Genomic DNA, 24,911 nt, shown 5'->3' on the forward strand with positions numbered 1-24,911 from the left:
CTGTTGATTGCTTGCCTCCCCAGGGAAAGTAAACTTCAGGCTGGAGACTGTATTATACACACAGCAGCCAGTGGTGACTGGGAGTACTAAATGCCCAGTGTGTGCTGGTTGAGTGAAAATTTGACCTTCTAGTAGTTCTTAACTAGTCCTTGTCCTGGGCTGGAACAAGACAAATAGTGCTGAGCATACTCAGAGAAGGGAATGCAAATTGTGTTCCAGGCATTTGGAGGGACATAAAGGAGAGCTGTTTCTATAGGTGTAGGGAGAGAGGAGCTAGAGTCTGAAATAGAAACAAGGGTAGCCTTGGAGGTTAAAGACCTACACAAAATTCAAAACCAGGTGGGGGAAGCTGAAATCCAAACGTCCGTTTACCAACAGTGAGGAATAATGAGGACAAGTTCCTGTGTTTTGGGGGAAATCGCTAAATAACGTGTATGTGAAATGTGCCTTAAAATGAAAGTTTAATGTGCTTAATTTATAAGATGCCTCTTCAGATCTTGCTGGAGGTATTATATAACATATGATATATAAGTCCTATTAACTTTCTAGGATATTTTTAAAAATCCAAGTTCTGAGATACATTTAGACCCGAGGGTTTTGGATGAGCGGTTGTAGAGCTGTACAGATAAACGCCAGGTGAGCATGTATACAGCAGCTTGATTTCTTTGAGGTACATGTGAAATTTCCACTTGTTTTCTAATCCACTGATCCATCAACACTCATAAGGAATCTATATACTCCTTAGTCCTATTTTTCCGTTTGGGTTTATTTTTTTTTAATGTTCTTAGTCTGTGTTGGTTTATAAGTAAAAACCCCTGGAGGGAAGAGGTGCTAAGATTCTTGAATTGTGAATGGCAGTGACTGATAAGGATCTTAAAGGCTTTAGGGTGCCAATACTTAGATTTGGATGTGAAGGCCTCACACAGATTCCCATTCAGCAGGTAAGAAGAAGGTTCTTGAATCTGCCTTCTACCGGCCACCACAGTAATTTGGATACGCTTGGTTTGTGGCCAGACTTTGAGAAATACCACTTTCAAGACAGTTAAAATGTAACCAACATGGCCATTGTGCTTTGCACAAGTCTGACATCCTTCATATGGGGTATGCTTTTTCTTTTTTCAGTATTCTCTTTTCAAACAAAATGTATATAATGTGTTTTTTTTAAGATAAAAGTCTACACCAAAATGTTAATTGATACGATCTCTGGGTAGAATGCTAATTTCATTGTGTCTCCTTTATGCTGAACCATATTTGCTAAATTTTCCACAAAAGATCAGGAAAAAGAGTAAAGGGTGCAATACTGTCTAAAACTGGTAAGTCAAAATATAGCTGTATAAGCATATTATTTAAACATGGATGTTAACCACCAGAAGTTAAAAGTGATTCCTTCTGGGAACTGCCATAAGAGGGAAGGTGAAGGCCAGAGTGTTTTCCATTCTAAAACCTTTCATAGAATTTGTTATGCTTGTTATATTATTTTTTAAACTAATTGAATTAATTCATTCAATTAGTTTTAAAAACTACTTCATTTTATTTCTTCTAAGAATGGCAGTGTGTGCCTTTAAGAAACCTACCAAAGCTGGTATTAACTAGTTCAGATGTATGCATTACCTCATGTTCATTCATCCTCCAAATTCTAAAGTATGTACAAAATGCAACTGGATTTACAGAAATATCCTACCTACGCTGAAATTTAAAAAAAAAAAGCATAGAAAGTACAAACAAAAGTGAGTTTATTTACAAAATATACAATAATTACAAATAGTACAAATTGAGACGATTTCTCCTGTTCCTGTGACAGAAGCTAATGGCCTTTACTTTCAAATGAGGGTTTCTGTTATTCTGAGTTATGATGCATTCAGTGATCTGCTGCCTTTGTTTATGCCTTTCTAAATAATTCCAGGAGGCCTATTAGTGACACGTACATGGGTCACACAACTGGAATAGAACAAGACAGCACTGAACTGAATAATCTTTTTTTCCAACAGTAAATTTTGATTTTCTCTAAGTATTCACCTAGTGGTTTAGAACTGAAACCATGACTTCTGGCTTTAAAAAGAAAGTCCACTGTGATTTTTAATAGGCAGCACAATTCTACTACAGCTGATTATCACCTGGCTATTTTTACAGGTTTGCAATTATTTAAGAAACAGAATTCTATAGTATTCAGTTCTGTATGTTTTTGTCTTATGCTTTTTTAATCAGAGTCACTACTACTGCTTGAGGAGTCTGTTGACATAACCTCTACATCATCTTCATTTTCTTTGTTATGTCCTGGAGGTTCCAGCAAAAAGTCATTACTGTGATTTGGTGGTAACATATTCATTGCTATATCATTTGACTGCCATGGATACTGTGGAGCAAGGACATCTGGAGAAAAGAAAGAAGCACACATGAGAATGTTTCTACTAAAAATTAATTTACTTCTTAGTTATACTTTCCTTCATGCAAATAATCTGAAGTAAAATTTCTTAAAGGCTAGAAATCAAAATATACATTTGGCCAAATTGATAATCAAATTTATCACGGAGAAGTGTGATGTTCTAGTAACATGTGATGTTTAGACTCTATGGTTTATTTTTTTTAAATCATACTTTCCTGTAGTCACTATTCAAGATGTTCACAATTTCAAATCGAATGTCTCATATCTATACATATTTTACACACATATATAATAGGTCATATATAGTACTTTCTATATATTCTCTCTATATATATTATAAATAGCTAATGTAAACTATACTGTGTATTCCAGTTTAAACTGCCTCTTAAGCTTCAATTCCACTCTTCTCCCTGGACCCTGAAAACACTTCTCCTTTGCCAGCAGCCACAATGTTAAGCTGTCAGTAGAGGGCACTGCAAGGACTCTACAGGAGGAACAGGCTTCCCTTTGGGATCCTGCATTTCCCTCCTGTGGTGCCTGGGGGGTGTGTAGGACATCAGTGGCATGCCAGTTGGATGACTTCCCAGCAAGTCTCCCAGGGACCCTAGTGGATAATTTCCTACTTGCTAGCTCTGGCCTGTGACACCTCATCTAACTTCTCTGCCATCCAACAGGCCAGAGCTACACCTTTTCCACTCCGGGCTGAATATCAGCCTTGGGATTGGGGGTGTGGCGGGGAGGAGCCTCTTCTCAGTCGGTCCCTTCCTTGGGTATCTGCCTCATCCTACATGCAGTAGCTGCTCCCTGCATCTGTTATTACTGAATTTAAAAAATATAGTTCTCTTTACTGTCTAGTAGTTAGTATACTACTCAGTAGTTCTTTAAATTTTCCTTCATATTGCTGGTGTGGTTTCTGCCTCCTGCCTGGACCTGACTGGCATACTATGATACAGTACAATCAAAATGAGAAAAATGAGGAGATACCAAGGGAAATTAATGCACAGTGACTTCCCCGTTTGTACTTTAGTTAACAACAGCGATGTTTATAAAAAGCATTTTTAATAACACAGGGACAGCCTTACAATGAAATGTTAAACATAAAAAAGCATTATCTACAGTATGTTTTTAGTGATGTAAAAAATACATGAAAAAACATGAAATATGTAAAATATTAAAACTGCTCAAAAAAGACTAATTTTTCCCTTTATGCCTTTTAAAAAACTTTTAAAATGTTCTACCAGATCAAAACAAAACAAGTCACCTACAAAAGGTAAAAGGGGAACATAAAATAAATATAAGAACAGTACAAACCTATATGCAAAACCTGAGGAAGGCTGAAGTTCAGAATGAGCTGAGTCTCACAAAAAATGATATTCTATTTAGGTATTAAAATGCCCATAAAAAGCTTTGTTAGTCACTTTGTTAATTTGGGTTTTTTTCAACAAGTGTGCTCACTTGGTATTCTTTAAACTGAACATACATACATCTTATTCTGTTTATAAAATATATTTCATTTAAAAAAGCTATGTTTGGAGCTTAGTTAATGAGGCCTAATTCCTGAGGAAAATGGCACATAAAATCAGTTTATTATAATTTCATAGCCTCCATCTAGAACAGTCTTTAAACTAGAGGAAGCAGAGAGGAGGATAAACTGGTAGAGAACCTAGCAACTAAAAGGAGTTGGGTCCAGACCCTCAAACTTCTTCAGATCTCTGTCTTCCTCATCATTTCTGAAAAAAACCTTTGTTTGAAAGCATTATTCTGATTAACGTTACCTGGCAATCTTCCTGCTGCAAGTGCGTCCCCTGGTAGATGACCGTTCACTCCATTAGTAGAAGGGTTGTTCATCTGGCCCAATAATCCACTTCTCATCTCCAAATCAGTTGGGTATGGTCTCCGTGGGTCCCCTAAAAAATAAGACTGCTTTTAATTCAGTCACATATGAAAATAAACTGATACCTTCTCTGAAATATTGATTTTCCTTGGTTGACTTTGAAAAACTCAAGCCACATTTTCAATTTTGGAATATGAAGGTCATCTTATCAATTGTTATTAAGACATAATATATTAAAATTTTAAATACATGTATTCTTATTTCTCTCTAGATCTTCACAATAATACACTATTCTCTATATGAAAAGAAGACAAGTCTCTCATTTAAGCAAACATTCCAAATGACAAAGTAAGAAAAGTATAATCTTGAGTCTTCTAAATTAAAACCTTTTCCTAACCAACCTCTTTGATCACGTAATTTAAAGACTAATTCCTGGGGACTTCCCTGGCAGTCCAGTGGTTAAGACTCTGCGCTTCCACTGCAGGGGGCGTGGGTTCCATCCCTGGTCCAGGAACTAAGGTCCCACATGCCGCATGCTTTGGGAAGGGAGGGAGGAAGGAATGCTAATTCCTGTAACATTCCAGTGGAGTATCAGGAGCCAATAACATTCATTTCCAATCATGAAAGCACACTTTTTAGTTCTGCGTTGATGAAAACTTGGCCAGATTTGGACCAATTTTTTGGTAATATTTTCTCACCAACTCCAGATTATTTATCCTCCAAAACCGTAGCTACCCTTAGTGTTTCAGGTATGGCAAAATACCACCGTCAGGAGTGACTAGAGCTGAGATAACTACCTCCCATTCCTCCCAAAAGGCTGCTGCTCTACCTGAGGTCTCTGCTGTCAGTATATGTAACAAGGGATTTCCCTGGTGGCGCAGTCGATAAGACTGTGCTCCCAATGCAGGGGGCCGGGGTTCGATCCCTGGTCAGGGAACTAGATCCCACATGCCACAGGGCAACTAAGAGTTGGCATGCCACAGCTAAGGAGCCCACATGCCACAACTAAGGAGACCGCCTGCAGTCACTAGGGAGCCCACGTGCCACAACTAAGACCTGATGCAACCAAATAAATATTTAAATATATATATATATATATATATATGGCAGTTTGTTTCTCTGCTATTTCTAATTACTCCAGCTCTCTGCAGTCCTGTGTGTCTGCTGCTGGGTGTCCAGTGCTTCATCTTTATCCCCTAAGAGCTGGGACGTCTCTTTCTCAGGCTGGAACCCTTGTGGAAATCCTAACGGCTCAAAAAAGTTAGCTTCTGGCCAGCCTGGGTTTTACAGGTACATAAATCTATAGCTTTAGAATCATCACATATTATACTTTTAAAATTTATTAATTTATTACTGATTTTTTTTAAAAAAAGGAAAGAAACAGTTTCCAGTGGCAACAGCTTTGTAGAAAACCAAACTGATAAAACCCACAGCCTATATTATCACTTATAAGACACTAAAGATGTGAAAATATGAAACATGTTTCTAAGGATAAATACATTCCATATTTAAATCTTTTCTTCCTATTTTTGTGTACAGTCACCTAAGAACTTTCAAAACCACATATATCTCATACAAAGAGAATTACTTTTACCTGGGACCCAGGTCAGTGGGGCACACACAGCATTACTTGCACTAATCCTATGTGCATACTTAATTATTTCTTCAGAGGAGATAGCACCTGAGAGAGTCAAGAGGCGAGTGTTAACATTTCAGTCTAGTAAACATACAAGTCTGTCAGTGCTTACATCACACACACACTTCATACTTAAAATATATTCATTAGGTTAAAAAAGTACACTAGTAAATAATATGTATAGCACAACCTGGTTTTTATTTTAGAATATATGTCATATATGTATTTGTATTGTTCTTGTTACGTATGTATTACAGATCTAAGAGAAATCTGGAAGAACACACACCAAACATTAACAGTAGTTAATCTAAAATAGGACAAGAGGCAAGTTAGATGTAAATCATACCTACAAATCATTAAAGTAACCAAAGGCTTCATTATAATTCTGACTTTTAGTATGCAATCTGAAAGATCCAAAATGGAAGCCTTTTAAAGAGAAAAGCAGGACAGGACAAGAGGTCATGCTGAGCCTCTAGAAGCACCACTACATGTGCACACATCCCAAAGTCTTATCTAGTTCTGACTTCACGGTGTCTTTCAAGATCGACCTCAAATCCCATTTGCTTCCAGCCCATATTCTACTCTCCCAACAATTAAAAAAACCCACTGTCTTTATTGCACATTTGGGTAATAGCCGTAACTTCTATTATTGCTTCTTATAACCTGAAAAAGGATGTGACACCTCCCTAGCAATGCCTAGCATAGTGCTATAACATAGCAGACACTTTACAATGAAAATTTATTGGAAACTTTTCAACAGGAGCAAATGATTACCAATAATCCTCTCTCATCAGTTTCTTGAAACCAAAATTTGGATTTTTCAGAAAGTCATTCAGTGTTCCCACAGTACTAACCTTTTCTTGCTTTTTCTATTGACTTGAGTTTTTCTTTTGCTTGGTAAACAGCTGTTGCCTAATTTAAACAACATTTAAAAAAGAAATATGGATTATTCAAAACTATACCAAGCCCAGTTTTTGGCTAAATTCACAAAATCATTTATCCCATAGAAACAATATGTAAAATTTGGAAATCCCCACAATTTATTTGTAATATTCTGAACCACCACTTGGGTATCGTTTGTGTAAGTTACAGTCAATGAAAAAAGAAACATTTATGAGTCAGTCTCCATACACGTTAGTTGTTAGAAACAAAACGTAAATTGGATTGTTCACCACCATTTTTTCTTCATGTCATCTCTCATAAACATGCAGAAAACAGACCACGTTCTACTCCCAAAGCATCCTATTCTTTTTTTTTTTTTTTTGCGGTATGTGGGCCTCTCACTGTTGTGGCCTCTCCCGTTGCGGAGCACAGGCTCCGGACACACAGGCCCAGCGGCCATGGCTCACGGGCCCAGCCGCTCCGCGGCATGTGGGATCTTCCCAGACCGGGGCACGAACCCATCTCCCCTGCATCGGCAGGCGGACTCTCAACCACTGCGCCACCAGGGAAGCCCAGCATCCTATTCTTATATCTAGTTCAAGGATAAAATACCAAAAAAATTTTTTTTCTAGTTTACAAGATAAATTCTTGGATTGATAGTTTCATTCATTTATACATTACCATTACCTCCATGATGAATGACTATTATAATGAACTCTTCCACCCACCCTCCCCTGGGCAAAGGCAAACTAAAGGGTAAAATGAAGCTAACCTAGTATATGCATCCTCCACCGTAACACAGCATTTAAGAGTATGGAGTCAGAGAGATCTAGGTTTATGTTCCATCTCTCAACTTTTACCTCTTGGGCAAGGTAGGTATTCATTTAAAATCATGGTTTTGTCTGTAAAAATAGAATAACGGTACTGACCTCATATAATTGTTACGAAGATTGAGATAATACACATAAAGTGCAAAGTACAGGGCCTGGTGCACTAGGACTTAATAACTGTTAGTTGCCACTATCTAAATCATAAAATTTAGTCTTTTTATAGTCCTTGTGTTCACTGTCTTTTGGAAATCTAATCTAGAGAAGAGCCAGCAATGTCTGGTCCATATGAGAATCAAACTCAGGTCTTCCTGCAATACCACCACGTAACAATTACATTAGTTAATATTTAGTGAAATAACTAAGCAAATAATAATAAATTGTCTCTTTGAAATAGTAGCCAGGAACAAGAAAGGAAAAACTAGAGTCCTTAACGTATATCCAAATCCCATCTAGTTTAGGATGGAAGACTAAATAAATGTAAATTTTATTCAATATATAAAATTGGTATATACTTTTACTGATTTCAAAAATTATTTCTAAAACTGAAGTAGAGATTTAGACTATTAACAAATGAAAACTTAGGACAGGATAAGAATAAAACTTCCCATTTCCATTAATTCAAACTTGTGAAATCTTCAAATAATGAAAATATGGTTCAAAAGTAACGCAGACTATTGGAAAACAATAATTAAAAAGGGAGGGACTTCCCCGGTGGTCCAGTGGTAAAGAATCCGCTTTCTTCTTGGTCAGGGAACTGAGATCCCACATGCCGCGGGGCAACTAAGCCCACGTGCCGCAACTACTGAGCTCGCGCGCCTCAACGAGAGAGCCCTCGTGCTGCAACTACAGAGCCCATTCGCTCTCGAGCCCACACGCCACAACTAGAGAGAAGCCCACGCGCCGCAACGAAAAGATCCTGCATGCTGCAACTAAGACCAGACACAGCCAAATAAATAAATAAAATAAACAAATAAAATAAATAAATGTTTTTTTTAAAAAGGGGGAATGACATGGTCTTTCATCTAACCAAAGTGACAAGGGGTCACTTTTAGACTTGGAAATTCAAGTTTTCTACCACTTCAAAATTGTAATAGATTTATTTTTCAGAAATAGAGTAAATAATATCCTTTTTTACATTAAGAAACAGCCTCTATCAACTTACCAGTATCTGTTCCGCTTCCTTTAGCTGTTTTTGTAGTTGCTGAATATCACTGTCTCTTTTTTCTACTTCTTTTTCTAAAACTTGCATTTCATGATGGATTTTTCCCTGATTAAGTGCCAATTTCATCAGTTCTTGAAATTCCCCATCTCTATGAATTAACAACTCCAGGACCTGTCAGATAATAGGTGATTAAAGCAGACAACAGAATACTGAAGAACTACATTCCAATGAAACAAAGAATCCACACGTGAATTGGCTACGTGAATTGGCTAGTCCATAAAGTTTTAACACCTTCAAAGTACTGTTTACTAATCGTTGTTAAAAATAGCCTACCTATGATTATTTTAGAAGAGATTAATATCAAGGTTTTCTGCTTTTTCTAATTATATGCTATTCTTTCACACAAAATAAAACAAACCTTTCAGAACTAGCAATATGCCAAAATGAGCAGGTTTATTCATTTCTCAGGGAAGGTAAAATTTGAGATGATTTTATTAGCTGACACCAGGAACTGAACAGACATTCCTCTGAACATATACAAACGGCCAAAAATACATGAGAAGGTATTCAACATCACTAACCATCAGGGAAGTGCAAATCAACACCACAACTGGATATGACCCTGCACCAGCTAGAATGGCTATAATCAGAAAGACAAAAGTTAACAAACGTTGGTGAGAATGTGGAGACAAAGGGAACCCTTAGAATCTGAATTGGTGCAACTACTGCGGAAAACATTCCATTAAGTGTGGAGGTTACTTAAAAAATTAAAATTAGAACTACCACATGATCCAGCAATTATACTTCTGAGTATTTATCCAAAGGAAATGAAATCACTATTTTCGAAAAGATATTTGCACTCATATGTTCACTGTAGGATTATTCACAATAGCCAAGACAAGGAAGTAATCTAAGTGTCCATCAATGGATGAATGGATAAAGAAAACGTGATGTAAATCTATACACACGCACACACACACAAAGGAATATCATTCAGCCACAAAAAAGAAGGAAATCTTGGCATTTGGGATAACATGGACGGACCTTAAGAACATTGCATTAAAGGAAATAAGTCAGACAGAGAAAAACAACCACCGTATGATCTCAGTTATATGTGGAATGTAAAAAGAGCCAAACACATAGAAAAAGAGCTCAGATTGGTGGTTGCCAGGGGGAAAGCGGCAAAATGGGTAAAGGTGGTCAAAAGGTACAAACTCCAGGCTATAAGATAAATAAGTTCTGGAAATATAACGTACACCATGATGACTATAATTAAGAATACAGTACTGTAAATTTGAAAACAGCTAAGAGAATAAATCTCAGCAACTTAAAGAAGTCCTTTAAAAATGTGCAGGGGATTCCCTGGTGGCGCAGTGGTTGGGAGTCCACCTGCCGATGCAGGGGACACAGGTTCGTGCCTCGGTCCGGGAAGATCTCACATGCCGTGGAGTGGCTGGGCCCGTGAGCCGTGGCCGCTGAGCCTGCATGTCCGGAGCCTGTGCTCCGCACAGGGAGAGGCCACAACAGTGAGAGGCCCGTGTACCGCAAAAAAAAAAAAAAAAAAAAAATGTGCAGAGGAACTTCCACAGACATACAAATGGTCAACAGGTACTTGAAAAGGTGCCACTTTCCCTGCAATTTTCTTAGAAGTTTTTATCATAGAAGAGAAAGGACTTCCCTGGTGGTACAGTGGTTAAGAATCCACCTGCCAACACAGGGGACACAGGTTCGAGCCCTGCTCCAGGAAGATCCCATATGCTTCAGAGCAACTAAGCCCATGCGCCACAACTACTGAGCCCACGTGCCACAACTACTGAAGCCCTTGTGCCCTAGAGCCTGTGCTCCACAACAAGAGAGGCCACCTCAATGAAAAAGCTGCGCACCGCAACGAAGAGTAACCCCTGCTCGCTACAACTAGAGAAAGACCGTGTGCAGCAACAAAAACCCAACGCAGCCCAAAATAAATAAATAAATAGATAGATAGATAAATAAATAAATAAAATTTGTTTAAGGGAAAAAAAAAAGAAAAAACTGGGGACTTCCCTGGTGGTCCAGTGGTTAAAACTCCACGCTTCCACTGCAGGGGGCGTGGGTTCCATCCCTGCTTGGGGAACTAAGATCCCACATGCCGCGCGGTGTGGCCAAAAAAAAAAAAAAGGAAAAAAAACTTAACCATGTGAGGTGATGGATGTTAACTAAACTTACTGTGGTAATCATTCTGCATTATGTACCTGTATCAAATTGTTATGATATACATCTTAAACTAATACAATATTACATGTCAATTATATTTCAATTATATCTTACCTAAATGATGCAAAAAAATCAATTTAAAAACTGCAATTAATAATTTAATAGAATCTGATCTTCCTGTTCTCACACAAAGTAAATATAAATAGGAAATTGTAGAAATGATGGAGGTTTTTTGTGTTTAATTCAAAAAGAAACCACTTACCTGGTTTTCCTCTCCAGACTGTAACAACTTTTGGTTCCTTGAAATCGCCAGCATTTCTATAAGTTCTCTATAAAACAAAAACAAAGTTTGCAAAGTAAATACAAGAGAGGCTCTACCTGATCTCCACCTGACTGACTTGCTCGATTCACGGTACCCACAGCAAGCTGAGTACTCAGAGCTATTGCCCCACAGGCCGCTTTGACTGTGGACTTCAGCTCTCACTGGCACAGTGCATTCTCACCAAGACTCAGCTGTGTTCATTACCAGACCCATTTATTCAAACTTTACTATTACTATAATTGTATAAATTGAGTATATAAATACAAATGAAGTATGACTGTGAATAGGAAAAACTGTTTCTATAAAGACCTAAGCTTGGAAACACTTAACAGAGGTTTGCAAAGAATAACTATCGAACCAGGAGAAGTAAAGTCATAAAAACTCAGCAAGAACCTGCCCTAAGACTGCTTGATGAGTGTCCAAGTGCTCATTTCACTTTAAAAGAAACCGAAGTAGAAAATGCAGGCAATGCATTATGCGTGGTTTAGGCAAGAAAAACTCCTACATAAGGGGTCTACAGGCCAAATGCAGACCATCTGTGGTTTTTGTAAATAACTTTTCTTGGATGATAGCCACGCCCCTTCATTTACATATCACCTGAGGCTGCTTTCCCACTACAATGGCAGAACTGAGTAGTTGTGACACAGAACTTCTCACCTGCAAATTTTTAAATTAACCAAACAGGTATCAGCTAAGAGGGATACTTACACATAATAAATCATATATTTCTAGAATGCTCATTTGTTAAATATGCTAATTTTCTACATGAAAAACAGTAGAATGATTGGGAAAAAATGTGTAGCAGGTAATATTCTGTATATTAGTTTCAAAACTGTTGATAGATGGGATTTAATTCAGATATTATCCAGGAGAGGACAGCTTCACAATTAACCACCTGACACTACTAGTCAGCCCCGGGTTTGTATCTTCTCACTGGCTGCCATGCTATTTTTACCTTCCTAGTTCCACATTCCACTCACTAGCCTCAGGCTGTTTTAGTGGATGGTGCCAGTTGGACTCAGCCTCCCTCCCATACACCATTATGTATGCATTAATTACCTAATTAATGAAAAATGTAGATAAGGAAATAAAAAGTCTTCATTCACTCATTCAAATATTTCTTGAGTGCCTATTATGTGCCAGGCACTTTCTAGATGCTTGGGTTAGTAAAGTGAACAATGACAATTAAATTCTAATAGAGAAGACAAAAAATATATAAGTAAAATCAGAGTGACAGGGGTTAGGAAGAAAATAAAGCAGAGTGTTAAACCAGAGAGTGTCGGTGAGGTAGTCTGGCTACTTACACTGGGTGGTCAGGGAAGGTTTCTCTATGGGAATATCTTTGAAGTAAACCATGAATTAAACAAGAGAAGCCAGCCCAGGAGATGTGGGAGGAAAGAATGCTTGGTAAAAGACCCAGCTAGCTCACTGGCTCAAAGATGGGTTTGAGGAAATGCGGCCAGAGCACAGCAGGCACCAGGGAGCAGGATACAAAATAAGGACAATGGAGGGAGGGAGGGAGTGAAAGAGAGAGGGAGGGGGAGGGCTGGATTGTGTAGGGCCTTGTAGGTCAGGGTACAGGATTAGTATTTCACTCTTAAGTGCAAAGAGAAGCTACTGGATTATTTTAAACAGGCAAAGGACATGACCTGATTTACGTTTTTAAACAACTGCTGAACTATCTGGAGAACAGACTGTAAGAGAGCTAGAAATGGAATCAAGTTACGTGGTTTTTGTAGTGTCCCAGGCAAAAGATGACATTGGCTTTGACTAGGTCCTAGCCACTAGGATTTAGTAATGGAAATGGGGAAACATGGACAGATTTAGGATATATTTTGGAAGCAGAGCTGACAGGACTTGCTAATGGATTAAACAGACATTTTATGAAAATAGCATGTTATATTAGCCCTTTTCTGCACCCCATTAATGAGATGGAGAGAGCTGAGAACCCCTGTCCTAAATAAAAGCTGGTTTCTGAGGGGAAGGGATGGTGGTAAGGGGTTGGGGGTATGGTGGGAGACACAGAATGACCCTTTCTTGCCAATCTGGGAGTATAAATCAACAGAAAACCTTACAAGGGCTCACTTTAGGCAGAGGCGTACAGGGAGGGAGAGGTCTGTAAGATTCAGTACTCTTCACTAACTGTCTAGGATAAAGTGGAAACCTCTGTCCACTTCAAGGGTGAAGAGAGGCTGAAGGACCCCCTGTCCTGTCTCTCATTATGGGAGTGGGAGGCCCGTGGCGCTACAAAGGAAGCAGCTGTACTCCTGGCATGCCAAATTAGAATCCCCCCACATTTCCACACAAATATAACTTATACAGGGTTAGGTCCTATATTATTTGTGATACACTTCAGGTAAACAATTCTCTTTTAAATTAATTTATTTTTTAAATTTATTTTTGGCTGCACTGCGTCTTCGTTGCTGCGCGCGGGCTTTCTCTAGTTGCAGCGAGTGGGGGCTACTCTTCGTTGCAGTGCGTGGGCTTCTCACTGCGGTGGCTTCTCTTGTTGTGGAGCTCGGACTCTAGGCGCACGGGCTTCAGTAGTTGTGGTGCACGGGCTTAGTTGCTCTGTGGCATGCGGGATCTTCCCCGACCAGGGCTTGAACCCATGCCCTGCATTGGCAGATTCTTAACCACTGCGCCACCAGGGAAGCCCCAGGTAAACAATTAATAGGCTGGTGGGGAAACCTCAAGACTTCTATCAATGTGGTTTCTGTTCCACAATGAGTTCTGAGTTAGAAACAGGTTAAGAAAAACTTTTTAGACTACAATCTGCCTATAGGTTTCTATTTTTTAAATTCCTCCAAAGACTACCTGATTCTATCACATCTTACAAAGTATTGGATTGGCCAAAAGGTTCGTTCGGTTTTTTCCGTAGATGGCTCTAGCAGTGCTTAGTGGTCTTTAACTTCATTCGAAACAACTTTGTTAAGACTGTACTGTGACAGCTGTCATGTCAGCATGCATTTAAAAAAGCACTTATCAAAACTGGTGAATTTTTGTGTAGCCATTTTAATATTGAAAATGGAAGAAAAAAAGCAACATTTTCAGCACATTATGCTTGATTATTTCAAGAAAGGTAAAAACACAACTGAAATGCAAAAAAAGATTTGTGCAGTGTACAGAGAAGGCGCTGTGACTGATCAAACATGTCAAAAGTAGTTTGCGAAGTTTTGTGCTGGAGATTTCTCGCTGGATGATGCTCCACAGTCAGGCAGACCAGTTGAAGTTGACAGCAATCAAATCGAGACATTAATTGAGATCAATGTTAGACCACGCGGGAGATAGGTGACACACAATATCGAAACCTAGCGCTGAAAATCATTTGCACCAGCTTGGTTATGTGAATTGCTTTGATGTTTGGGTTCCACACAAGTTAAGCGAAGAAAACCTTCTTGACCGTATTTCCGCATATGATTCTCTAATGAAACGTCACAAATATGTTCCGTTTTTAAAACAAATTGTGACGGGTGATGAAAAGTGGATACTGTACAATAATGTGGAACGGAAAAGACCATGGGGCAACTGAAATGAACCACCACCAAGCACACCAAAGGCCAGTCTTCATCCAGAGAAGATGATGTTGTGTATATGGTGGGATTGGAAGGGAGTCCTCTATTATGAGCTCCTTCTGGAAAACCAAACGATTAATTCCAACAAGTACTGCTCCCAGTTAATCAACTGAAAGCACAAAAAGCGTCCAGAATTAGTCAACAGAAAACGCATAATCTTCCATCAGGATACCACAAGACCACATGTTTCTCTGATGACCAGGCAGAAACTGTTACAGCTTCGCTGGGAAGTTCTGCTTCCTCTGCGGTATTCACTCGACATTGCACCTTCAGATTTCCATTTATTTCAATCTGTACAAAACTCTCTTAATGAAAAAAATTTCAAATTCCCTGGAAGACTGTAAAAGGCACCGGGAACAGTTCTTTGCTTAAAAAGATAAAAAGTTTTGGGAAGATGGAATTATGAAGTTGCATGAAAAATGGCAGAAGGTAGTGGAACAAAAGGGTGAATACAGTGTTCAATGAAGTTCTTGGTGAAAATGAAAACTGTGTCTTTCATTTTTACTTAAAAACCTAAGGAACTTTTTGGCCACCCCAATAATGTTCTAAAAGGCTATATAATCAGGTAAGAGTAAAAAAATATATGCCAAATTTCACAACCACTACTTTCTAAAGTCAAGAGCTTACAATAATGAGGGGTTTTTTTTCATTAAAAAAATGCAAAGAGAAAAAGTTCATTCATAGGATAATGACAAACTTCACTTATCACAGAATCAGTATAAGTATCTATGTGTGACTGGCCACATAATGGGACTTTTTGGAAAGCCAATCACACTGGAGCAGCCTCATTCTGTGGAGGGGTTCCAATGAGTCTTAGGTGGCAAACCAAAGTGACATCTCTTCCATCATCACCAACAACCATTTCCAGGATTATAAAAGAGAGAAATTCTCACTTGCCTACTGTCACCCAGTCTTTCTTTAGAGATGAACAAATAAAACAATGTGGCAGATACGGCCTGAGAAAATCAGAGAAAAAGAAAAACGAACTTCTAAGACAATGGCTATTACCACAGGCAGCAGAGCGCCTCAAGAAAGAAGAAGGCTTCAACCAATCTGTCAACAGATTCAGCGAGGAGGACTACAAATTAACGAGAAATCCAAGTCTTTTTGGCATTCCTGGAGAATGGGAAGCAGAAGAACTACAGCTTCTTTTAGAGGAAGCAAAAGAAAACTCAGCACTTCAGGTGATCATGTACAATGGGAAAGCTGAAGGAGAAAGTTTCAGAAACACCGAGGTTCCTGAGGAAAATTTAAATGATTCAAAATTTCAGTGGATAAATACACTTCATCAAATGGAAAATGCTATACTTGACAATCAAGAATCAAATACAGAGAGGAATAAATTGGTCAAATCTAGATACAAGAGAATTTCAATTTAGTCTCAAATTTAACACAACTGATAAATTACTTAGCTATGCTATCTCAAGCAAAGAGTACATGAATACCAAGTATATGCACTCCTATAGGTACCGACACCGTCAGGTAAACACACCACAGATAGACAGCCCAGGAGCCAATCAATCTAGAGGCAAGATCTCAAGATTGACTACTGGGCTGTCCAATGTCAGGAGATGTTCTCAAAGACCATTATACTGAATGGGTAGGCTCAGAAACACAGTTCCTGAACTTGGTGGACATGAAATATATACTAGGGTTACTCGGCAAAACAGACAAATTATGTTACAGCGAGTAAAGCTGAGAAAAGAAACAAATTTACTGGGCTCCAGAGTAGAAGGGTGAGATGTAATAGTTCTTTGGTCATACTAAGGCAAAGATTTGAAATTCTCAGACTAAGACCTACTCAGAACAAAAGGCAGCATACATTGCTTCCCAAAGGGGGTGTTACTTCTTCACAAAGTCAACATATTTACAGAAAAATTAATTACCACCATCCATACCATGTGGTTGGTCAAAATGAACAAATAATAAGGATCACTGTAACTCGACTAATTTCACACTCATCAGTATCATCAAGATTCCTTAGCAAAAATGCTAGAAGTCAATCAAGTATTAGACTTGGGCTTCTGGTGAGAATTCTCCCAAAAGAAGAAAGAGCTCAAGGGAATATTTCAAACAGAACAAGACCCAGAATTCAAGCAAATGGAAAAAATTGGCTCAAAAAGTAGCAAGGGAGGTATTTTCCAATTAACCATTAGTTGTTCTTAAACTATATGCCAATAAAATGAACAACCTACAAGAAATGGACAAATTCTTAGAAGGGTACAATCTCCCAAGACTGAACCAGGAAAACATAGAAAATATGAACAGACCAATCACAAGTACTGAAATTGAAACTGTGATTTAAAAACTCCCAACAGGGCTTCCCTGGTGGCGCAGTGGTTGAGAGTCCGCCTGCCGATGCAGGGGACGCGGGTTCGTGCCCCGGTCCAGGAAGATCCCACATGCCGCGGAGCGGCTGGGCCCGTGAGCCATGGCCGCTGAGCCTGCGCGTCCGGAGCCTGTGCTCCGCAACGGGAGAGGCCACAGCACTGAGAGGCCCGCGTAACGCAAAAAAAAAAAAAAAAAAAGTCAGCTGTTTGGGCTTCCCTGGTGGCGCAGTGGTTGGGAGTCCGTCTGCCGATGCAGGGGACATGGGTTCGTGCCCCGGTCCGGGAGGATCCCACATGCCGCGGAGCGGCTGGGCCCGTGAGCCATGGCCGCTGGGCCGGCGCGTCCGGAGCCTGTGCTCCGCAACGGGAGAGGCCGCAGTGGTGAGAGGCCCGCGTACCGCAAAAAAAAAAAAAAAAAAAAAAAACAAAAAAAAAAACTCCCAACAAACAGAAGTCCAGGACCAGATGGCTACACAGGCAAATTCTATCAAACATTTAGAGAAGAGTTAACACCTATCCTTCTGAAACTATTTCAAAAATTGCAGAGGAAGGAACACTCCCAAACTCATTTAATGAAGCCACAGTCACCCTGATACCAAAACCAGACAAAAATACCACAAAAAAAGAAAATTATAGGCCAGTATCACTAATGAACATAGATGCAAAAATCCTCAACAAAATACTAGCAAACCAAATCCAGCAATACATTAAAAGGATCATACAACATGATCAAGTGGGATTTATCCCAGGGATGCAAGGATTTTTCAATATACACAAATCAATCAGTGTGATGCACATTAACTCAAGAATTAAAACCATATGATCATCTCAACAGATGCAGAAAAAGCCTTTGACAAAATTCAGCACCAATTTATGATAAAAACTCTCCAGAAAGTGGGCATAGAGGGAACCTACCTCAACATAATAAAGACATATGACAAACCCACAGCTAACATCATACTCAACGGTGAAGAGCTGAAAGCATTTCCTCTAAGACCCAGAACAAGACAAGTATGTCCACTCTCACCACTTTAATTCAACATAGTTTTAGAAGCCCTAACCATGACAATCAGAGAAGAAAAAGAAATAAAATAAGTAAAACTGTCAACGCAGATGACATACTATTCAAAGAAAATCCTAAAGACGCTACCAGAAAACTATAAGAGCTCATCAATGAAATCGATAAAGCTGCAGGGTACAAAAATTAATACACAGAAATCTCTTGCATTTCTATACACTAACAACAAAAGATCAGAAAGAGAAATTAAAGCAATCTAATTTAGCACTGCATCAAAAAGAATAAAATACCTAGGAATAAACCTACCTAAGGAGACAAAAGATCTGTACTCTGAAAACTGTAAGACGCTGATAAAGAAATGGAAAGATGACACAGGTGGAAAGATACACCATGTTCTTGGATTGGAAGAATCAATATTGTCAAAATTACTATACTACTCAAGGCAATCTACAGATTCAGTGCAATCCCTATCAAATTGCCAATGGCATTTTTTGCAGATCTTTAGAAGAAAAAATCTTAAAATTTGTATGGAAACACAAAAGACCCCAAATAGCCAAAGCAATGTTGTGAAAGAAAAACAGAGCCAGAACAATCAGACTCCCTGACTTCAGACTATACTATAAAGCTACAGTAATCAAAACAGTATGGTACTGGCACAAAGACACATTTACAGATCAATGGAACAGGTTAGAAAGCCCAGAAATAACCCCATGCACCTATGGTCAGTTAATTACAACAAAGGAGGCAAGAATATACAATGGAGAAAAGACAGTCTCTTCAATAAGTGGTGCTGGAAAAACTGGACAGCCACATGTAAATGAATGAAATTGTAACTCTCTAACACCACAAACAAAAATAACCTCAAAATGGATTAAAGACCTAAATGTAAGACCAGATACTATAAAACTCTTAGAGGAAAACAAAGGCAGAAGACTCTCTAACATAAATAGCAGCAAGATCTTTTTTGATACACCTACTAGAGTAATGAAAATAAAAACAAAAATAAACAAATGGGACCTAATCAAACTTAAAAGCTTTTGCACAGCAAGGGAAACCATAAACAAAACGAAAAGAACCCACAGAATGGGAGAAAATATTTGCAAACAATGTGACCAACAAGGGATTAATCTCCAAAATATACAAACAGCTCATGCAGCTCAATATCAAAAAAACAAACAACCCAAGCCAAAAATGGGCAGAAAATCTAAACAGACATTTCTGCAAGAACATATACTGATGGCCAACAGTCATATGAAAAAATGCTCAACATTGCTGATTATTAGAGAAATGCAAATCAAAACTACAATGAGGTATCACCTCACACCAGTTAGAATGGCCATCATCAAAAAGTCTACAAACAATAAATGCTGGAGAGGGTGTGGAGAAAAGGGAATCCTCCTACACTGCTGGTGGGAATGTAAATTGGTACAGCCACTATGGAGAACATGGTATGGAGGTTTCTTAAAAAACTAAAAATAGGGCTTCCCTGGTGGCGCAGTGGTTGAGAGTCTGCCTGCCGATGCAGGGGACACGGGTTCATGCCCCGGTCCGGGAGGATCCCACGTGCCACAGAGTGGCTGGGCCCCTGAGCCATGGCTGCTGGGCCTGCGTGTCCGGAGCCTGTGCTCCGCAACGGCAGAGGCCACACCAGTGAGAGGCCCGCATACCGCAAAAATAATAATAATAATAATAATTTTAAAAAAACTAAAAATAGACCTATCATATGGTCCAGCAATTCCACTCCTGGGCACATATCCAGAGGAAACCATAATTCAAAAAGATACATGCACCCCAATGTTCATCGCAGCACTATTTACAATAGCCAAGACACGGAAGCAACCTAAATGTCCATTAAAAGACGAATGGATAAACAAGATGTGGTACATATATACAATAGAATATTACTCAGCCATAAAAAAGAATGAAATAATGCCATTTGCGGCAACATGGATGGACCTAGAGATTATCATACTAAGTGAAGTCAGGCAGACAGAGAAAGACAAATATCATATGATACCACTTATACGTGGAATCTAAAAGAATGATATAAATGAACTTACTTACAAAACAGAAACAGACTCACAGACTTAGAAAACAAACTTAGGGTTACCAAAGGGGACAGGTGGGGGGGAGGGATAAATTAGGATGTTGGGATCAACATATACACACCACTATATATAAAATAGATCATCAACAAAGACCTACTGTATAGCACAGGGAACTCTGTATGTAATAGCCTACATGGGAAAAGAATCTGAAAAAGAAAAATATGTAATAGGGAAAAACCTTTGTATTCTATTACAAGTTAATTACTAAAGAGACGTTGCCTATAAGCTTAAATTATACATAATGGCCCATCTCTGGGAGCCCTGCCTCCCGGGTAATGAGCATTGAGCTAAAACACCTTTGTTGAGCTCACGGGAAACATCTTGACCAGGCCCACCTGTGAAAGACTGCAGGGAGGAAGAAATGAACACATCCCCTCTGGAGGCTGACCTAAATTTCTGACTTTAGCCCCTCTCCTTATAGAAGCCTGAATTCTAACTCAGGTAAGATGGTTCTTTGGGTCCAGCACCCTCCCGGTTTGCTGGCTTTCTGAATAAAGTCTCTACTCCCTGCCCCAACACCTCATCTCTTGATTTATTAGCCTGTCATGTGGCGAGCAGTAGGAGCCTGGACTTGGTTACAGATGTACATGTATAACTGCATCACTCTGCTGTACACCTGAAACTAACACAACATTGTAAACCAACTTTACTCCAATATAAAATAAAAATTAAAAAATAATCATAATAAAATAAATTTTAAAAAAGAAAGTTTAAAAAATAAATTAAATAAAAACAGTATTCATTTAAAAATAATGCTGTTGGAAAAATGGCACCAACAGACTTGCTTGACACAGGGTTGCCACAAAGCTTCAATCTATAAAAAATGCAGTTATCTGCAAAGTGCAATAAAGTGGAATAAAGCAAGGTATGCCTATATATGACTTATTCTAAAACGTCAAAGAATGTTGACTACAGAAAAGGTGACACTTGAACCGGATTCTGGAGGATAAACGAATGATTCATCAAGTTGGAGGTGGAGTAAAAAACGGTACTGAAGATGAGGAAGCTAGCTAGCTTGAGAATGGGGAGCATTCACCGAGGCTGGAATAAAAGGTATGGGAGGGCAGAGGGACGCGGCAGTAAACAAGGACAAGATGGATTAACAGGGGTGGAGAATGGCTTTACTGCACGCTGAGCTAAAGAGTTTGAACTTTACTTCACTGGGCAATGGGAAGCTACCAAATATTCTACAGCAGAAAAGTAATACCAGAGGCTTTTTTAAAAAGAGAGCTCTGCTCTCGGGTAATATAGAAAGATAAAATGCAGAAGCATTAAGGCAAGTGAAACTGTTGGGAAGCTGCATTAAGAATTAATTATAACAGTGGGGATAGAAACATTTTAGGAGGAAGAACCAGAACAATTTTAACATCCAAGTGAATGCATTGGAGCTAAGGAACGCTTCAGTCTGACAGATTACCATGAAAGATGGGAGAATAAGGAGGAGGACATCCAATTTCATCTCCTACCTCTCCACACACGCTGCACTCCAGCCACCCCAAACTGGTAATTCCAGCACCAAGTCGTGCGTGCTCCTGTTCCAGGCCTTCGCACATGCTGTTCCAGCCACATGCCGCCTAGTGGGTCTGTGGGACTCATTCGTCCCATGTAGTCCCTTCTCCAGGAAGCCTGCCCTAACTACCTATCAAAACAAGCTCCGCGCCACAGTCACTGTTGACACGTTAAGTCTCTCCCCCTTGACACCGGGCTCCTTCTCGTCGACATCTAGCTTCCCCCGCAGGACCGTCTCCCAGCGCGCGGCACCCAGGGGAGTTCCTGACATGTCTGTCGAGTGTCGGTGGACGAAGGGACTCACACCCGGCGACCTCGAAGGTTCGCTACGATTCTGACAGTCTGGGGTTCCAGAGTCACTGTCAGTATTAAAATGTCCTCTAAGCGGGGAATATGCCTTCCGAGCCCCTGAGGGTTGCGGGCCCACGTCCCGACCCTCGTGCACTGTCCTTGGGAGCGTGCGCCGCAGCCCCGAGCGCGGCCCTCCCCACCAAGCCCCGGGAACCAGCCCAAGGCAGGCCGGTGGTCCCGAGTCAGTCCTCCCTGCCCAGCCCCAGCCAGGCCCTCAGGCCGACGGCCCCACCTCGACAAGACCTCCAGATCTTCCAGCGCAGACAGCAGCCTCTCACGCGTGCTGTTACCGCCTGCAGCTCCCGAGCCGCCGCCCGGCCGCTCCTTCTCCTTCTCGCCACTGGAAGACGCCGCCATTCCCCGCCACAGGCCAGCGTCCGCGCAGCTACGCGCAGGCGTGGAGGGGCGGGCTCGGCAAGCGGAAGGAAGGGTCACCGAGGCGGGGGACGAGAGGCGGGCGGGAGCGCCCCCTGCGCGCCTGGAGGTGCCCTGCGGGCCCCAGCGCCATCTGCTGGGCAGCGAGGGCTTCTCGGGTCTAACCCTTGGAGTGAGAGCCAAACCGGGAACAGGGGTCCATCGCGGTCAGGGTCTCCTATGCCTTAGGTTATTGAAGCTGGAATGGGAAGCTTCTGCTCAACGGATTTTAAGCATTTGAGGGAATTACATAATGGCCTGCCTCTTGTGTCGTTTCTTCGTAAAATGGGCCGGGGTCTCCTCATATTAACCTCTCTTTAGTCTGCATTCCCATAACACTGCTCCTACCCTCCTGCTTGGGCTCTCAGGGAGGCAGTAAGCACTTTGGGACAGGAACCGAAATCCAACCGAAATCCAATATTTTCTTTAATTTTTTCTTATTGTGGTAAAATACACTTAGCATAAAATGTACCGTGTTAACCGTGTACAGTTCAGAGGCATGAAGTACCTTCATACTGTGTGCTACCATCACCACCTCCTTCCCCATAGCTCTTCTCATCTTGCAAAACTGAAACTCTGTATCCGTTCATCAACAATTTCCCATTCTTCCCTCCCTCCGTGCTTAGCCATTCGTCTGTCAGGGACACTTGGCTTGCTTCCACAATCTCGTACTCCATCTTTATAATCATACATCTCCCAACAAACTGTTCTGTTCATTGCTCAAGATGACTAGCGAACTGAATCCATCAATATAGTATGGAAATGGTTGTTGAAAATAGTTTAAATAATTGATGTAGCACACATTCCAAATCAACCAAAAACGTACCTTAGCCCACTTTTCTGGGGGAGAACAATGCAGTAGGAGACCTTCCTTACTAGGAAAACCCGAAGTTAAACAGCACTGGCAGTGGGAGCTCTGTATCTGGCCCAAGTTGTCGTCACAGAAGGTGAGCTGGAAAGTTGTCACCTACAGACAACAGCTGGGCGCGAGGCAGGAGTACCTGTGGTCCCCTCGTTCCACAGTCCTGTCCTCTGCTCTGTCCTTCTGGAGGTGCCAAACCTGATTCCTGCTGGACACCCAGAGCTGAGGATTTCCTTGGGACTCATGCTAAATAAATTCATTCATGGTAACTGCTGAATAATAATAATAATCCAGAATGCCACTTTATTCTCTTACGATGAGCACAATTATACTCATAGACAAACCCACACAGGAAGCCACAAATTATCACCAGAATGTCACTTGATAAACTTGGATCAGAACAAATGAACATAAATAAAAACTTAATTGATACAATCATATGGATTTGCACCTCCATAGTGTAGGGATATGTGCATTCAAGAGACTGGCATATTTGTGTTCATAGGTCAGTGTGCCTCCTCCCCTAGACAGTGCAAGAGACTCATGGACACCTTTTATTTTCCAACCACTCTCCACTTCTGCTCTGGGCTAACCCCTTCTTTTAATACAGTCAATTCTCAGGCAATGGACTAAAGTAGATATAAGCTTTCTTAATTACAATTGCATTCTAAGTATGCCTCCCAGTAGCTCTAGCCAATAATTTCTTATGTTAAGTTTCCAATGGGCTAAACTCCTGCAGCCTGTGTGGGTTTTGTTTACTCAACTCTTACAGGTTTATCTTGGGTCACGATTCTGGTGGGGGGAGGGAGGTCATATCAGTGTAACTTCCACATAAAAGTTCTGGGAGGGTTCTAATTAGTTAAAAATGACCAATTATAAGTCCTACTTTACAGATAATGAGGGTCAATATGTGGACAGTATATGTGTGTTGTGAACTCCATACCTCCTCAGATTTGTGCAAATTCACATGCACACTGAGCGGTCTCTATAGACTGATAAGTAATGGCACTTCCTACTGATACGCTCTTTTGCAAACTGTGCAGACCTAAGCGTGATAAACAAAATATGAGTTATTTTATAATATATTATACAGCTGAGCCTTGAGCAACGTGAGAGTTAAGGGTGCCAATCGGAGTACTGCCGTCTTTGCCTTAAAAACAAAGAAATTGTTAAATGACTCACCAAAGGCAGAGAGCTGAAACAGGATTGGACAGAATCAGGACTCAAACCCTAGTTCTTTTGATTCTATATACTGTGATCTGTAATCAAACACAAGCTTTTCCCCACACTTAGTTAACTTAAAGATCTGTAAAATGAAAATGCAGTTTCTATATTTGTTGAAAAAATTCCACGTATAAGTGGGCCCCCGCAGTTCAAATATGTGTTTTTCAAGGGTCAACTGTAATTAAATATGAATACTTTATATATTTGTATTGTTATGATAACTGAATTCATGGTAACTTTGAGTGCAAAAGATTTTCTCAATCTATAGAATCAAAGAG

At 40.2% G+C, this 24,911-nt stretch overlaps 1 protein-coding gene across 1 annotated transcript; it reads right to left on the reverse strand.

Annotated features, from left to right (window-relative positions):
• Positions 1-1,713: 1,713 nt before the first annotated feature.
• MED4 (mediator complex subunit 4) lies at positions 1,714-22,490 on the reverse strand (the record flags this gene model as incomplete). The annotated part of the gene is made up of 7 exons (XM_079722063.1): positions 1,714-2,370; positions 4,159-4,290; positions 5,812-5,898; positions 6,708-6,765; positions 8,728-8,898; positions 11,183-11,249; positions 22,366-22,490. 7 exons carry the CDS (start codon positions 22,488-22,490, stop codon positions 2,198-2,200), a joined length of 813 nt encoding a protein of 270 aa, XP_079578189.1. The 3' UTR covers positions 1,714-2,197.
• Between the last annotated feature and the right edge of the window lie 2,421 nt (positions 22,491-24,911).

This window comes from Hyperoodon ampullatus (assembly GCF_949752795.1).
Source record: "Hyperoodon ampullatus genome assembly, chromosome: 16".
NCBI lineage: Eukaryota > Metazoa > Chordata > Mammalia > Artiodactyla > Ziphiidae > Hyperoodon > Hyperoodon ampullatus.